This window comes from Pelobates fuscus, chromosome 8 (genome assembly GCF_036172605.1).
Source record: "Pelobates fuscus isolate aPelFus1 chromosome 8, aPelFus1.pri, whole genome shotgun sequence".
Lineage (NCBI taxonomy): Eukaryota > Metazoa > Chordata > Amphibia > Anura > Pelobatidae > Pelobates > Pelobates fuscus.
This window is the reverse complement of record NC_086324.1, coordinates 165,821,828-165,838,738: the sequence shown is the minus strand read 5'-3', so window position 1 is coordinate 165,838,738 and position 16,911 is coordinate 165,821,828. Positions and strand designations below refer to the sequence as shown.

At 42.9% G+C, this 16,911-nt stretch overlaps 1 protein-coding gene across 4 annotated transcripts in view; it reads right to left on the bottom strand.

Moving 5' to 3' along the window:
- Positions 1-16,911, bottom strand: part of RGS11 (regulator of G protein signaling 11) — a 110,678-nt gene that overhangs the window by 24,317 nt on the left and 69,450 nt on the right. For all 4 annotated transcript variants that reach the window (XM_063430691.1, XM_063430692.1, XM_063430694.1 and 1 more), the window contains 2 exons: positions 12,550-12,618; positions 7,658-7,687 (listed from right to left, as the gene is read on the bottom strand). In XM_063430691.1, the coding sequence (XP_063286761.1) occupies positions 7,658-7,687; positions 12,550-12,618 (99 nt within the window). The remainder of the gene's footprint in view (positions 1-7,657; positions 7,688-12,549; positions 12,619-16,911) is intronic.

Sequence of the window (16,911 nt, the reverse complement as noted above, 5' to 3'; positions counted from 1 at the left end):
ATTGGAGTTTGTCAGGATCCATCTTAAAGCCTTCCCCAGAAATCACGTAACCAAGAAAGTCTATCTGAGACTGGTCAAAACTGCATTTCTCCAATTTACAGTATAAGCCATGTTGCAGAAGTTTGTGCAATACCTTTCTGACTTGTCTGTGGTGGGTCTCAATGTCCCTAGAGTGTATAAGTATGTCATCCAGGTATACAATAACACAATCATGTTGAAACTCCCTAAGAACTTCATTAATCAAATCCTGAAATACTGCCAGAGCATTACAAAGACCAAATGGCATAACCGTGTATTCATAGTGACCATAACGGGTATTGAACGCTGTCATCCACTCGTGTCCATGCTGGATTCTCATCAAGTTATACGCCCCTCTGAGATCTAACTTGGTGAAAATTTTAGAGCCCTTTAAACGATCAAACAGCTCGGTAATCAAAGGAATCGGATAGGCATTTCTTTTTTTTTTTTTTTAATTCTTTATTTTTGCATGTGCATATAAGTTACAGGCAAGCGTGCAGGGCCACAACAGCTACTGCAGGCATAATCATGGCATTTCAATAAGTGGCATTTGATACAGCACACATTTTTTTTTTAAACATGGAACAGCAGGTTTGGTACATTCTAGATATTCGTATAATTAAGTTAAGAGATCTAGGCTTAACGAGCGGTAAAACGATAAGGTATGTCAGCAGGTCGTCTATAGCGAGGATGGAAGATCATAATGTAAGCTGACAGTAAGCGTAGATTAACTGTGAAAATACTGGCCTTCTAGTGAGGCATTGGCATGAAAACAGTGCACATTAGCATTTTAAAAAATTGTAGACAGGCGTAAACTTTCCTACATGCCACCTAGGTAAGAAAGTAGGTGCTTCTCGATCTAACACAAAGTGTAGACCAGCTTAGTAGTTATGGTGAACATGGCTGAGTGGTAGGTAATTCTGGTCACTGGAGGGCCTAAGCATATAATATAACAAGCTTTTATATTGAACAGGCTTATTTGGATCCCGCCCGTAGTTGCTTTAACCAGGGTTGAAAAGCATAGTATGTACCTACTGAATGAGTTATAGCAGGGTAGTGTACAATAGGCTATGTGCGTAACTCAAGACGTGGGACTATAGTCTTAGGATAACTACTAGGTAGTATATTTATATGTTTGGTTTGTAGCAAGCCTTTTTCAATAAGCGGTAGGTTGCAACATAAAGTTAAGGTAAAACATTGAGGCCTAACGAGAGGTAAAACTATAGGTATGTCAGCCGGTCGTCTATAGCGGGGATGGAAGATCATAATGTAAGCTGACAGTAAGTGTAGGTCAACAGCGAGTATACTGACGTTCTAATGGGGCGTTGGCATGAAAACAGTGCACTTTAGCATTCCAAAAAATATAAACATGCTTAAACTTTCTGATATGCCACCTAGGTAAGTAAGTAATTGCTTCTCAATCTAAAGCAGAGTGTGGGCCAGCTTAGTAGTCATAGTAGACTTGGCTGAGCGATAGGATATGCTGGTCACAGGAGGGCCTATGCATACAATATAACAAGATTTTATATTAAACAAGCTTAATGTGGTCCCGCCCGTGGTTGCCTTAACCAGGGTAGAACAGCATAGTATATACAGACTGATTGAGCTATAGCAGGGTAGTTTAAAGTGGACTATGAGCGTAACTCCAGACGTGGAGCTATAATCTTAGAATAACTATTTTGTAGCATTGGTATACGTTTGGTTCGCAAGCAGCCTTTTCAATAGGTGGTAGATTGCAACAGTAAAATCGATCACATAAACAAAACTTATAAACTGCAAAAATAACTGTGGAGTCTTGCGAAATTAACTCTGGCTTGGTTTGGTTCAGTAGCCCCGGTCACAAAGTTGACATAAGTGTCTCTGCCCTTGGTAGCTTTCACGGTGGATCGGCAACAGGGAAGCCGTGTCTGGGTCGTCGTGGGACGAAAGTTTTTACAGTGTCCGGGTCCCATCTGTTCTGCGGTTTGGCGGCTCCGGGGTGAGCTGTAGGGCGCATAGCATCTGGTGGTAGTCCCAGTGTAGATAGCAATTCCTCCGCTCCTCGTAGATCAGAGACCTTGTGTGTGTTCCCGCCATGTGTGATCAGCAGGGAGCGGTCGAGGCGCCATTTATATGTCTTGCCTCGTTGTTGCAACAGTGAGGTAAATGGCTTAACTGACCTCTTCCAGGCCAGGGTGCTGCCAGATAAGTCCGCAAAAAAGGTGAGAGACAGGGATTCAAAGGGGTACTGGGCTTTGTTTTTTGTTGCCGCCATAATTGCTGTTCTGTCTTCTCTTCGGTGGAAGCGGAGTATAGTGTCTCTGGAGGCCGTTATCGGGGCTTTGGCCGGTTTGGGAACCCGAAAGACTCCATCTAGGCTTATAGCTTTCGCTTGTTTTTGCGGCAGCAGTGCTGCTAGAAGTCTGCGCGCAAAGTGTGGCAATTCTTCCGCTGGCATATCATCGGGAATTCCACGCACTTTTAGGTTTGCCGCTCTGCGTTCATCCTCCATTGCTGCGAACCGCCGTTCATAGCTCTCTGTGGTGTTCTGCAGGTTCCGTATTTCTTCTTGCATGGAGCTGATGTGCCCCGCTGTGTCTGTGGAGGTAGTTTCCAGAGCGCCCAGTCTCCCAGTGATACCCTGGAGGTCCGTGCGGAGGCCCGCCATTTCTGATTGTAGCGTGGATTGGAGACCTGCCAGGAGCGCCTTGAGAACCGCCGTTGTTACAGGCTTGTTGTCTGGGTCTAGATGCTTGGCAGTGGTTACCGGCGGACCTGGTGAGGTATGTTCATCCTCCCCCTGGGAGAAGTCATCCGACAGGTCGGAGTAAGTTGTCGGGAAGGCAGCCATCTTGGGCCCTGTCGCTCCGTGGGCCTGTCTCCACATAGCTCCGATGTCGAGCCCCAATCTCGGTTGTTCGGGCTTTTGCTTCTTAGTTTTGCGGCCCATGCTAGTTCCGACTCTGTGATCCAGAGTTTTCAACCGGTTTGATCGGTTTTTGCAGTCCGATTAGGGTACTTTTTAGCATTAGTCTTCGGAGCTGCAGTGCCATGCGTCCGCTCCGCTCTGTGGCTTGGCTCCGCCCCCCGGATAGGCATTTCTGATGGTTATCTTATTCAAACCTCGGTAATCAATACAAGGTCTCAGAGTACCATCTTTCTTTTTTTTTTTTTTTTTTTTGTTATACATCGATTTTACTGTAGCATCATTTTTAAATAAGAGACACTTAAATTACACAAGCTCCGACAAACAACTTAAAGGTACCATTTGCCTTGTATTAATTATTCATTATTTCTTGGTGAAGAGTCCATAGTAAAGTAGTTTTCACAGTAAGGGAAGAATCTATTTTTTTTTTTTTAATTCTTTATTTTTATCATGCAAGAGTGTACAGACAAGCTTCATACGCCACAACAGCATTATCAAGCATAGTGTGATAAACATAGATTATCAGTAACATGGCATTAGTAGGGATTGCACTTTTTTTTTTTTGTATGATAAACGAATAGCAATAGTAGAGTGATATTTGTCAGTAATTTAGGGATTCACTGAGGCTTAGTTCTTTGGTTATCGTAACTGACTATGTGCCCTAGGCACTGAGTGAGTGATCAAACATATATGGTCTAGCTTAAAGTGTATTAGCAAGTTATGGGAATGCCTCAAGTTCAACATTATATACATCTTTACTTCAAGGTTAAGTTTGGTGACGCTTTTTATTCGTTAGAGTGGGTGTCAGAGCCCTAAGTTTTTTAGTGTGGCATTCTAGATTGTGTTCCTCGCTTGGTATAATGCGTGAATCATGCTGTGTAAGCTGGAGGCAGTGTGTCTGGCTGAGCACAGTTGGATTTTATGCTAGGGCAGGTAAGAATGAGCTTAGATCATTGTCTCTGGGTTTCAGCTTAGTTACTTTAGTCTGCCAGGTTGAGCAGGATTTGTGTAGTCGACCGTGTCTGCGTCGGCTCCATCGGCTCCATGGTTGGTCAGCAGGTGGTTCTCCTGCGGCTCTCACCGCTGTGCGTTCGCTTGGTAGGTGCCGCTTGTGCCCTGGAGCTGCAGTTTAGTCGTCCTGCGCTATGCGTTGGCGTATGGCGGTGGTTATGGTGTCGTAGGTCCGATCTGGCAGGGTGGGCCCTTTCTAACTGGATGCAGGGTGGGTGGCTTGTTGTTCAGTCCCTCTGGCCTGTTTTGTCGGGGTTGGCAGTTGTATGGTCTGGTGACCCCTGAGGGTCTGCTGTATGAGGGCAGTTCAGTAGAGTCCCGTTTTGTGTGTGTCTCTTTTCCCCTTATTGTTTGCCCACAGCCTGTACCTTGATCTTGCCAGCATAGCCTGCCAGTATAAGCCTGGGGTAGGCTGACATGGTGGTCTGATGGTGCTTGGCGATTTCCCCTTCAGTCAGCTTGTTCATTTCGGCTGTTCGCGCACATGGCTGGCGCACGGCGGCCATTTTGCGGATTATCGCCCGCTGGAGATTCCTTGCCAGGGCGGGTGTTGAGGCCCAGGCTGCCACTCTGCTTGATGCCCTTATAGACCGGGATGACCCCCCCGGTCCAGAGGGGGGGGGAGAAAGCAAACCTCCGGCCGGAGACCCGGGAGAGCGGCCGTCTCATCCCGGCTCAAGCACCATCCAGCTCCGGACCCCGGGCGGGTTACTGTCGGCGCCGGACAAGGTTTAGGCGGTATTCACGCTCGCCCCTGTTACTGGGGGTCTGTGTGGTCCCAGTGTGGGTTCTTTGTCCCGGGTGGCCTCCAATTTGCGCCGCCCGTCAGGCCCTGGAGCGGGAGCTCAGACACAAAACGTCTGATCCCGTCGGCGGACAGGCCCCGCCCCCCACCATCTTTCTTTTTAACAAAAAAAAAAAACAGCCCCGGCGGGAGAAGAGGATCTCCTAATGAATCCTTTTTCTAGATTCTCACGAATATATTCCTCTAGAACTGAGTTCTCTTGAGTGGATAGAGGATATACATTGCCCCTCGGAGGCATAGTACCAGGTAGAAGCTTAATTTTACAATCAAATGACCTGTGTGGAGGTAAGGTATCAGCATTCTTCTTGTCGAATACTGCTTTTAAGTCCTGGTAGAGAGACGGTATCTGTCTCTCTGTAGACTGAGTGGAAGTACCTGGTGTGTTTATTACAGCCAATGGAGAAACCCTGCGTAAACACCTCTCCTGGCAGCCCTGACCCCATGAGAGTATCTCCCCTAACTCCCAATCGATAATAGGGTTATGTCTTTTTAACCAAGGGTACCCCAGGACTATGGGGACAGAAGGGGACGAAATGAGCATAAGTGATAACTTTTCCTCGTGTAAGATACCAACAGTTAAGTTAACGGGTATGGTCTCACGGAAGATAACAGGCTCAAGTAAAGGTCTACCATCTATGGCCTCAACGGCCAAGGGTGTATCCCTTAACTGGGATGGGATAGTGTGTTTAGTAGCAAAGGCTTGGTCGATAAAATTCTCAGCAGCTCCGGAATCTATCAAAGCCATAGTCTTTAGTACTCCCTTCTCCCAAGTTAAAGAAACTGGTAGCAGAAGCCTGTGATCTTTATAATTATGAATAGAGGACAAAATAGAAACACCCAAGGCCTGTCCTCTAGAGAAACTTAGGTGCGAGCGTTTCCCGAGCGATTAGGACAATTCAGGCGTAAGTGACCTCTGACTCCACAATACATGCATAATCCCTCTCTTCTCCTGTACTGTCTCTCTTCTTCTGAGAGGCGAGTATTGCCTATCTGCATAGGTTCAGGAAACAGTGAGGTAGTGGAATCAGGGCTTTGAAATGCGGGAGCTAATTTAAAGGAAGGTCTAAGGTTCCTCTCTCGAGTGTTTTGTCTCTCTCTTAAACGCTCATCAATACGAGAAATGAACGAAATTAAATCCTCCAAATTTTCAGGGAGTTCTCTAGTAGCAACCTCATCAAGGATTACGTCTGATAGCCCGTTCAAAAATACATCTATATAAGCCTGCTCATTCCACTTAACTTCTGACGCCAGAGACCTGAACTCTAGTGCATAATCCACAAGTGTTCGGTTCTCCTGTCTCAGGCGCAACAGTAATCTGGCTGCATTGACCTTTCTACCAGGGGGGTCAAAAGTTCTTCTAAAGGCAGCTACAAAGGCATTATAATTATATACTAACGGGTTATCGTTCTCCCATAGTGGGTTGGCCCATCTCAGAGCTTTCTCAATGAGTAAGGTGATAATAAATCCAACCTTTGCCCTATCTGTAGGATAGGAACGAGGTTGCAACTCCAAGTGGATACTAATCTGGTTTAAAAAACCACGACACTTCTCAGGTGAACCACCATAACGTACTGGTGGGGTAATGCGGGAGGAGGCACCTACAGTGGCTACCTCTAGGCCAGAACTTACAGGAGAGATAGAAGTAGTACGTGTCTCCTCTGGTGGATTATTGGCACGAGATAATAACGCCTGTAGCGCTAGGGTCATTTGATCCACTCTGTGTTCCATGGCTTCGAACCTAGGATCAGAGGGGCCAAGCAGACTGTTTGTACTTGCAGGATCCATTGGCCCTGTCGTAATGTCAGGATCGGGACAGGGATCCAACACGCAGAGTACAAACAGGTACAGGATACGTATACCGGACCTTAGAATGGCCGGACTAACGTACGGAGAATATAGAGAATGGTCAGAGACAAGCCGAGGTCGAGGGAACAAGAGGACAGGTAAGCGAGGAACAAGCCGGGTCAAGGATAACAGAGGTAAACAGAGTAAGTCAAACAAGCCGGGTCGGAACCAAAGGGAAAACTGAAAATACCAGAGCACTGTGTGACTAGGCAGGCTAGAACCACGACAGGGCAATGAGCAAATGAGAGAAGCACTGTTAAATACCCTGGCTCAGAAGGGTAGACACGTCTCTGACGAGTCCTGATTAGTCTCCACACAATTGAGTGACAGGTCGTTCCGGGTTGGCGTCATGACGTCGACTTCCGGACGTCATGCTACAAAAGGAAGTGACTCCCTCGCGGCCGGCGTTTATGTGACCGGGTGGACCGCGAGGAACAGGGGAAACAGACCGTCCGGATGGATAGACGTCTAAGTCTCTACCTCTCCCAGAGGTAGAGACTTCAGGTACCCTGACAAGCCCATGGTGATGGAGGGGACTGAAGCAGGTCTTAGTGATGGAGGGGACTGAAGCAGGTCTTAGTGATGGAGGGGAATGGGGCAGCCCATGGTGATGGAGGGGAATAAGGCAGCTCATGGTGATGGAGGGGAATGAGACAGCTCTTGGTGATGGAGGAGAATGAGACAGCTCTTGGTGATGGAGGGGAATGAGACAGCTCTTGGTGATGGAGGGGAATGAGGCAGCTCATAGTGATAGACAAAAATGAGGCAGCTCATGATGATGGAGGCGCTTGAGGCATCTCATGTTGATGGGCTGGAATGAGGCAGCTCATGGTGAAGGAGGGGAATGAGGCAGCTAATGGTGCTGCAGGGGAATGAGGCAGCTCCTGGTCTGAGAAAAGGGTGGCACTAGTAGACTGTATTTACCGAGGGAGAATTTGCATTTTTATGGGGCTGTGAACTTGGGATCTAACCAGCATCGTAACCCAGTTCTTACATATCTCTTATTCAAAGCTAGTTACAATTTTACAAATGGATCAATGGACTTACATATCAAAAAAACATAAATTACGTACCTCCCTTTTATAATAATCTGCGTTCTTGCCCTAAATAAAACAGGTTTGAAAAGAATGAGAATGACAAGACAATTTCCTTTTACGTTCTGTCCCATGGCACAGAACAATGACAAAACTATTCAACATGTGGCATCCTGATAAGTAGCACGTGAAAAGGGGAACTGCCTTTATTATTTCCTCTTGGAGCGTAGGAACGCTATATACTTTTCATGTGATGCCCAAAAACAGGAAAGCATTATATGAACCCTAGAAGACTTGGTGAAGCCGGCAAATGTATTCCTCGGCTACTATTTAAATCAAAGAGAGGAACCCTGATGGTTTTGTAATAATTCATGGTCATTCACTAAGCTGGGATTTGTGGATAATTGCCAAGTGAAATGCTGGAAAATCTTTCTGATATTTGACCCATAACAGTCAACTCCCTGGTCAGATCTCCACAACTCTCATTTTACTAAATAAAACAGCATGGATCTGGGGAAAGGCAGGGGGGTCAGACCATGAAAAAACACTGTGAGGGGGTCTTGTTTGATTTGGCAATACTTGAATGAACGTGACTGTAGTAAATATATACAGCTGTATACTGCTTCCTGAGGTCCACCGCACTGCTGGTCACTGATTATAGATACTTTCGGACTGGGAACCAATATGATTTGGGAAAATATTACATCACAGCAGTGAATTCACAATTTATTAAAGACACCACACTGCCCAGAACCAATAAATAAATACAAATCACTGTTTGTTAGATAAAGCGTAAAGGAGGGTTTAATGTTGGAGAGCGGTTACCATTTTCATAGTTACACAGCTGAAAAGAGACTTGTGTCCAGCAAGTTCAGCCTTTCTCACATATGTTTTTGCTGTTGATCCAAAATAAGGCAAAAAACTCAGTCTGAAGCGCTTCCAATTTTTCAACAAACTAGGGCAAAAATCCTCCTTGACCCCAGAATGGCAGTCAGGTGTCTCCTTGGATCAAGCAGCTATAACCCCACTAATTAGAAATTATATCCCTGTATGTTATGTTTTTGCAAGTATTTATCCAATTGCTGTTTAAACATCAGTATGGACTCTGATAAAACCACCTCTTCAGGCAGAGAATTCCATATCCTTATTGCTCTTACTGTAAAATACCCTTTCCTTTGCCTTAGACTAAATCTCCTTTCTTTCAGTCTAAATGCGTGACCTCGTGTCCTATGTATAGTCCTGTTTATGAATAGATTTGCAGATAATGGTTTGTACTGGCCCCGAATATGTTTGTATAATGTTATCATATCCCCTCTCGAGATGCCATTTTTCTAAACTAAAGAGATTTAAATTTGTTAACCTTTCTCCATAACTAAAATGTTCCATTCCTTTTATAAATGTCGTAGCCCGCCTCTGCACTCTTTCTAGTGCCATAATATCCTTCTTTAGATCAGGTGCCAAAAAAAAAAATCACAGCATATTTAAGGTGTGGTCTTACCAGTGATTAATAAAGAGGCAAAATTATATTTCTTCCTGAGACTTAATGCATGACAAAACCTTTTAGGGTAATAGCTTCTTGATCCAAGGAGATATCTGACTGACATTCTGGGGGTCGATAGGGAATTATTTTCCTAGTTTGCTGCAAACGGTCCACTGCCCCTTATACCTCCTAGTTCACAGGCATTCTCTGCCTCTTCACCACAGTGCAGCAGTTTTGCAACCACATTGATGTGCTGTTTAACTACTTGAGCACAAGAGGCATTTCTTCCATATCCTGCAGCAGACTCTTTCCTGCAGGAAGAGTCTAGACGAGGATAGTAGCACTGTACACTCCACTCTATCATTTCAGCCACATTGTTTATAGCAAATGTTATATTTTTATATAACTAAGTATCTAATTTCTTCTTGCCGATACTTTTCTTGCTATTTTTCCTATTGGAGGGTGCAGTGCCTTAGCCAGATTATAGGACAGAAATTTAGCCTTGTGCTTTTTCTTTTTATCTTTTACTATTTTCATTTTACTATATCTATTAAAAGTTACTTTTTAACGTTAATTTCCACTGTGACAATATCTATCATGATGTTGAGACACTTAATGGTAGTTCTTTTTTTTTTCTTTTTTATTCATACAAGTTAACAATTTAGGGGTTATCCCCCATTTTTTCCTACCACTATTGTGTCTCATATCTTTATTTAGGCTCTGTTTTTTTGGGGGGGGTTTTGAGTTACCGTATATACTCGAGTATAAGCCTACCCGAATATAAGCCGAGGCCCCTAATTTTACCCCAAAAAACTGGGAAAACGTATTGACTCGAGTATAAGACTAGGGTGGGAAATGCAGCAGCTACTGGTAAATTTCTAAATAAAATTAGATCCTAAAAATTATATTTATTGAATATTTATTTACAGTGTGTATATAATGAATGCAGTGTGTGTATATAATGAATGCAGTGTGTGTATATGAGTGCAGTGTGTGTTTATAATGAATGCAGTGTGTGTGTATGAGTGCAGTGTGTGTGTATATGAATGCAGTGTGTGTGTATGAGTACAGTGTGTGTATGAGTGCAGTGTGTGTATGAGTGCAGTGTGTGTATGAGTGCAGTGGGTGTTTATAATGAATGCAGTGTGTGTTTATAATGAATGCAGTGTGTGTGTATGAGTGCAGTGTGTGTATGAGTGCAGTGTGTGTTTATAATGAATGCAGTGTGTGTGTATGAGTGCAGTGTGTGTGTATATGAATGCAGTGTGTGTATATGAATGCAGTGTGTGTGTATGAGTGCAGTGTGTGTGTATGAGTGCAGTGTGTGTATGAGTGCAGTGTGTGTTTATAATGAGTGCAGTGTGTGTGTATGAGTGCAGTGTGTGTGTATATGAATGCAGTGTGTGTATATGAGTGCAGTGTGTGTATGAGTGCAGTGTGTGTATGAGTGCAGTGTGTGTATGAGTGCAGTGTGTGTATGAATGCAGTGTGTGTATATGAGTGCAGTGTGTGTATATGAGTGCAGTGTGTGTATGAGTGCAGTGTGTGTGTATGAGTGCAGTGTGTGTATATGAGTGCTGTGTGTGTATGAGTGCAGTGTGTGTATATAAATGCAGTGTGAGTGTGTGTGATTCAGGGTGTGTTTGTGTATGAGTTGCAGAGCCTTGGTGGGGGGTGGGCATTTTTATTGTTATTTTTTTATTATTATTATTTTAATAATTTTTTTTGTTATATTATTATTTTTTAAATATTATTATTTTATTTTATTATTATTTATATTTATTTTCGTCCCCCCTCCCTGCTTGATACATGGCAGGGAGGGGGGCTCTCACTCCCTGGTGGTCCAGTGGCATTGGCAGTTCAGTGGAGGGGGACTGGCAGAGAGCGTTTACTTACCTCTCCTGCAGCTCCTGTCAGCTCCCTTCTCCTCCGCGCCGGTCCGGTCAGCTCCCCTGTCAGCTCCCAGTGGAAGTCTCGCAGCCTCGCTATGACCCCGCAGCTCTCGCGAGACTTACACTGGGAGCTGACAGGGGAGCTGACCGGACCTGCACGGAGGAGAAGGGAGCTGACAGGAGCTGCAGGAGGGGTAAGTAAACGCTCTCTGCCAGCCCCCTCCTACACAGCCCCTTGTCTGTATTATGGCAATGTAAATTGCCATAATACAGACATTGACTTGAGTATAAGTCGAGTTGGGGTTTTTCAGCACAAAAAATGTGCCGAAAAACTCGACTAATACGGTACTTATGCAAAATTAGAAGTGCTTCAAACTTTTTTATTTGCCTTCTTTTGGATCAACAGCAATAAACAAATGTGAGGAAGGCTGAATTTCATGGACACATGTCTCTTTTCAGCCTATGAAACTATGTAACCTTACTGGCCATAGCAACTGCTGATTGACATTGCACATTGTTGCCTAGTTTGTTGTCTATAACAATTCCCAAATCCTTCTCGTGTGGTTTATTATCCATATTCCACTGCCATTTAGGATTTAAGTTTGCATTTTTCTACATTAAATTCCATCTGCCATTTGAGTCCCCCAGTCTAAATCCCTCTGCAGCAAAGTCATATCTTGCTCACATTGTATTACTTTACAGAGTTTTATGTCATCTGCAAACACTGAAACATGACTTTCAATGCCAATTTCAAGATCATTTATCTTAAACATCTTAAATTGAAGCTACATTACATAGGGTGTTCATTGTTAATACGATTAACAGCTTGACTGAGGTTAGTATTTGTGATATAAGAGCTGTTGAGGATTATTGAGTTTATAATTGGGTTAAATCGAGTATTGGGGTACATGAGGTGTTTCGTTTTTAAAGAGGATTTAAACATAAATTTAAGGCAAAGGATTTATTTGTAGTTTTAGACTTTGAATGCTACAATTTTAAGGATTATTTTCAAAGTATTCCCCCCTCCTGCAGATTATGCCGTTTGCATCACTCAGTGCTGCCTTATGTTATACAGTGTGCATCATGTATATATATACAGTGTGCATCATGCTCCTCCTGCAATTAATTTCCTGTGTTAGAGGCTGCTAGTGGGCAGATGGGAAGTGATCCCTTCCACTTCCTGTCCAGCCTCACAAACAGACACTGGAGGCTGGGACAGCATTGAGTTTTACTCCCTCTGTAATTGTTTCTGCAGCTCTGCTATAAGGGCTAATTGGACTACAGAGAACACTGACCAAGGCTCCTGGTACTTCACTCTCCCTGCCAGCCTACTTAAACTCAAAAAGAACATTTTAAGTGCTGAAAATAGATGCCCCCCCCAGTAGTCAGGTGCCTGTAGGTAGGTGCCTACTCTGCCTAATGGGAGGTCCGGCCCTAGGTCTGGAGTGTTCCTTTAAGTCTTATCTGCATATACGTCCTAGTGTTGCCCACTGTTTTAGAAACCTTACTCAACAATCACAATATCAAGGCTTATTAACCAGAGATAAAAAGTGACTTACAAGAGGAATCTGACCCGTATAGCAATTCCCACGCTCTGGCCCACGTTCCATCACATTTAAACAACCTGGCTGCAAAGAGAGAAAGTAAATAAATAAAACACATCGGATTTAGTTTATTGTTTTTTTAAGTAGCATGCTCAATCAAATATTAATTTTTTAAAAGGTTTAACAAATCAGAGCTTTTCTTTTCTGTCAGGTGCCAAAGACCCTCATGCCCTCTTGAGGAGTAATGGGAGGCAACCATCATGGCTTGTAATATGTTCTTGAACTAAGACATTGTGCAGCCGTACAGGTCATATTTATATAAATGTGGTAAACTTTGCAACTATTAAGTCTAGTTACGATGCTATAGCCTAAAACGATGTAAACACCACAAATCAGAGCTGGCAGGGTTGTGAGATTTGCCAAACAGATTTAGGTGTGCAAAAAAGAAAAACATGCAATGAGCCTCTTGTGCAAAACAATCAAAAATCTGTTCAAATTTTAAACCCAAAATGGCCCAAATAGAACTTCTTAAATCGACTAAGAGATGTCTGGGTAGCTCCGTATTCGTGTTGCCTAGGCAATGCCCAATTAATGTATAGATACAAAAATAGATTGCATTCTCTCCTCCAAAAAAAAAACTATACTAGACCATTTGGTGATGTGTTCCCTAAACCGTTATCAGTGTTGAAATGAAAACACTAAAATGGTCATGTGTGGGGAAAAAAAAGCTAAAATCTGCACATTTTTCTAAATCAGCTATTTTGGGCTACATATTGCAAGTTGGTTGTCAAACCATAGTAACTCATAGCTTAATAAAAAAAACATTAATCATCTGGCAGCTTCAAAGGCTGTCTATCCCTCATTAAAAACACATTTAATTCTGGTGTACAGCAATATCTTGTCACACCGTGCTACTTATTACAAATTCTTTATCATTAATTTGACTGTTAAATTCAATTATTCTTGGGAGTTTTCCCCGAAATGTGAACTATTTTTTTCCCCAAGAATATAAATAAAGCTTGTTTTAAGAATTTGTTTTAAGACCCACAAAACCAAAATCAAATCCTTCCAATTATACATTTCTTGCAGTAGTGTGTGAACGGTTTCGATAAATTGCACAAACTTTTGATGGTGCAAGATAACTTGAACGATAAGACGTGAACGAGAATATATAAAGTCATCTAAAAGCTGTGACTGAGTTCAAAAATGCTACGATGGTTTCCCTTTCCCAGATCTATAATACAAATCCCACAGCTGCTAAAGCCAGGCCGAGATGAAAGTCAAGCGTGGGATAAAATGTATCTGAGAGCTCCCCGAGGAGGGCCACGTGCATGATGCAATAGTGACTCAGAGACTTTCTAACCAAAACTTGAAAAGGATACAGTCATTAAAAAAAAAAGAGGAATCAAAAAATGTTGTAACGATTCTATTAAAGAGGAGCATTCATCATTCCTGTTTTAGATGTTCAGAGTATAATAATCTCAGTGAACACTATTGATGTACAACATTTTTATTATAAAATCATCTTACATCTGCTGATTGGACCAGATAATGGGAGCTGCCAGTTTGAATATTCAAATGTTTTTGTTCTTTATGCAAATATGCTTTATTTTCTTCGAGAATTTATTTGAGCCAGTTTCTACAAGTGTTGTGTACTTGGGAAGATAAGTTTACTTATACTTCAAAAGGCCTCGTTTTAGAGGTTTGTTTCAGGAGTTTTCCTGAGATGCATGGACACCACCATAGGGTAAAGCAGAAACTATTGGGTAGCGACAATATTTTGGTGGCTGGGACCACGGCTATCACACCATGTCTAGTTCCCACTTTCAGAGGTCAGGACAAAAGCACGCACTGCACAACTCAAGACAAGATGCCATGACATGATATACTGATATCAGTACAGGTTTAAAGTCTGCTGTCAACACAGCTTCCTGCTTCCAAGATATGAACTCAAGAAAGATTTAAGAGGGATACAAAGGAGATACATTAATGGGAAAACTAGAGGAATGGGACCAAAATAAAAAAGACTCTGCATGTAGCCCAAAACTAATGTGGAAGAAGAAAAAGAAAACACAACAAAAAAGAAACAAAAAACTAAAATAGTAGTTAATGAGAAAGAGACGAAACATTAAAACACATAAAAGGATAGAAGGACAGAATAGAAATTTACAAGGAAAGTCCTCAACAGGAAAATAAAGAAATGGCCAAGGAGGTTTGCCAATAGAGAGAAAAATGACCGGAATGTGGAAAAGGGATCGATAGACAGCTAGATAGATAGACACTTAAAGAACTGTAAGGGCAGAAATCAGTCAAAAGGCAATACAATATATATACACATAGACAAAGAACTGACAGAAAGGGACAACACATATAGACAAATTGACAAGGGCAAATAGGACAGATATAGGTAACATGGATTGTCAATAGCCAGAGACATGACAGAAATGGACAAGGTGGATCATCAATAGCCAGAGACATGACAGAAATGGACATAGTGGATCGTCAATAGACAAAGAAACCCCCAAAAAAGGACAAAAGTGCATCGTCAATATAGAGGGAAATCAGAGAAATGGACAGGGTGGATCGTCAATAGACAGAAAAATCACAGAAATGAACAGGGTGGATCGTCAACAGACAGAGAAACCACAGAAATGGACAAGGTGGATCGTCAATAGACGGAGAAACCACAGAAATGGACAGGGTGGATCATCAACAGACAGAGAAACCACAGAAATGGACAAGGTGGATCGTCAATAGACGGAGAAACCACAGAAATGAACAGGGTGGATCGTCAATAGACGGAGAAACCACAGAAATGGACAGGGTGGATCGTCAATAGACGGAGAAACCACAGAAAAAGGACAAAGTGGATTGTCAATATAGAGGGAAATCACAGAAATTGACATGGCGGATTGTCAATACACAGAAACTTCAGAAATGACAAGAGAAACGAGAAGTTGCATAAAATAGATACAAGAGAGAGCAGAATGGATAGGGATGAATAACAGAAAGAGGTGCACAAAATGACAATGGAGAAACACGCAATAAAAAATGTTGAGGGGGATATTTTTATTTTACTTTATTTTTTTATTATTTTTTTGTTGCGCAGAGGATTACAGCACTGCTTGTATAGCCACAACAGCTTTCACAAGCGTGGTTGTCACAAACATTTTATTATAACACTATTATGGCGTGTATAGAACTTGCACATATTTTGATAATTTGTGAACCGCATGACCAGTGTCCAATCGTGTCCAGTGTGGAGCAGCGGAACTATGCTATTCCCATTCTCAGGCTCTGCACGAGTCTTGCTAGGCTATCAGTGGGGGTATCAGAGTGGTGGGAGTGCGGGGGGCATCCCTCCAGCACCAGGTCCTTGTTGAAGCCTGCATCTTCTTGCCGCGGAAGCTTAGAAAGTCCTTGACCTTCTCCCATCTGGGGGAACAGGAGGCAGTGTTGTTCCCGTGCCGCCAGCGGCGGGTTGCCCTCTGTCTGTGCGGTCGATGCATGGGGACTTGTGGCTTTCGGCCCTGGTGGGCTTACATCGCTGGTGGCGTGAGTAGCTTGAGAGGCTGTACCCGAAGGAGGCTCACTCTCTCACCGGTGCTCACCCCTCCCATCTCTCTCTGGAGGTTGTCTCGCGGCTTCCTCCATGCGGGTTTCAAGTGCTGCCCAGAACCGTGTGAAGGCTTCATCCAGCCACCGCATGAATCGTTCCACTGAACACAGGAGGCTTGAATAGGACAGGGCAACAGAGAGGTCCTTAAAGGGAATGAGGGCACCAAAGAATTAAATAATTTTACTCAGTGGGTGAGAAGGGTAGAGGAACTTGAGTTTGATTAGGGGCAAAATGTGTTTTGAGGGCATAACAGATGTTATGAGAAATATAGAAAATATAATCTCAGAATTTTACTCAGAACTTCCCCAGTGACAGTGGATATATTTTTTTTGTACAAAATAATGCAGTAAGACGTATCCTCACTAAGGGGGAACCCTATCTTCTTAGTAAAGGCTGTTCTGCAGATTTTGTGGGTTCCTACACCAATTGATAAAGTGTTTCTCAATACAAGCACAGCTGGCTTTATAAGCCGATAACTAGATAATTAGTGGATTTCCAAAGCAGTATATATTCTACTCTTCTCACACCTAAATACAATAATAATGTGGAAACCCACGTGTGCCGAAGGGGTGAGTAACATATTATATAACAGAGACAGTAAGGTTATCAGTGATTTAATAGATTTCAGACAGACTTTTTAATCAAATATTATTTCTTAAGGCAAACCTGCCAAGTGAGCCTCGGTGATCTATATTCATTTTAATTGGCAGAACTAAATCAATTTAAGATCTTGCACCAGAAATACAGTAATATACATT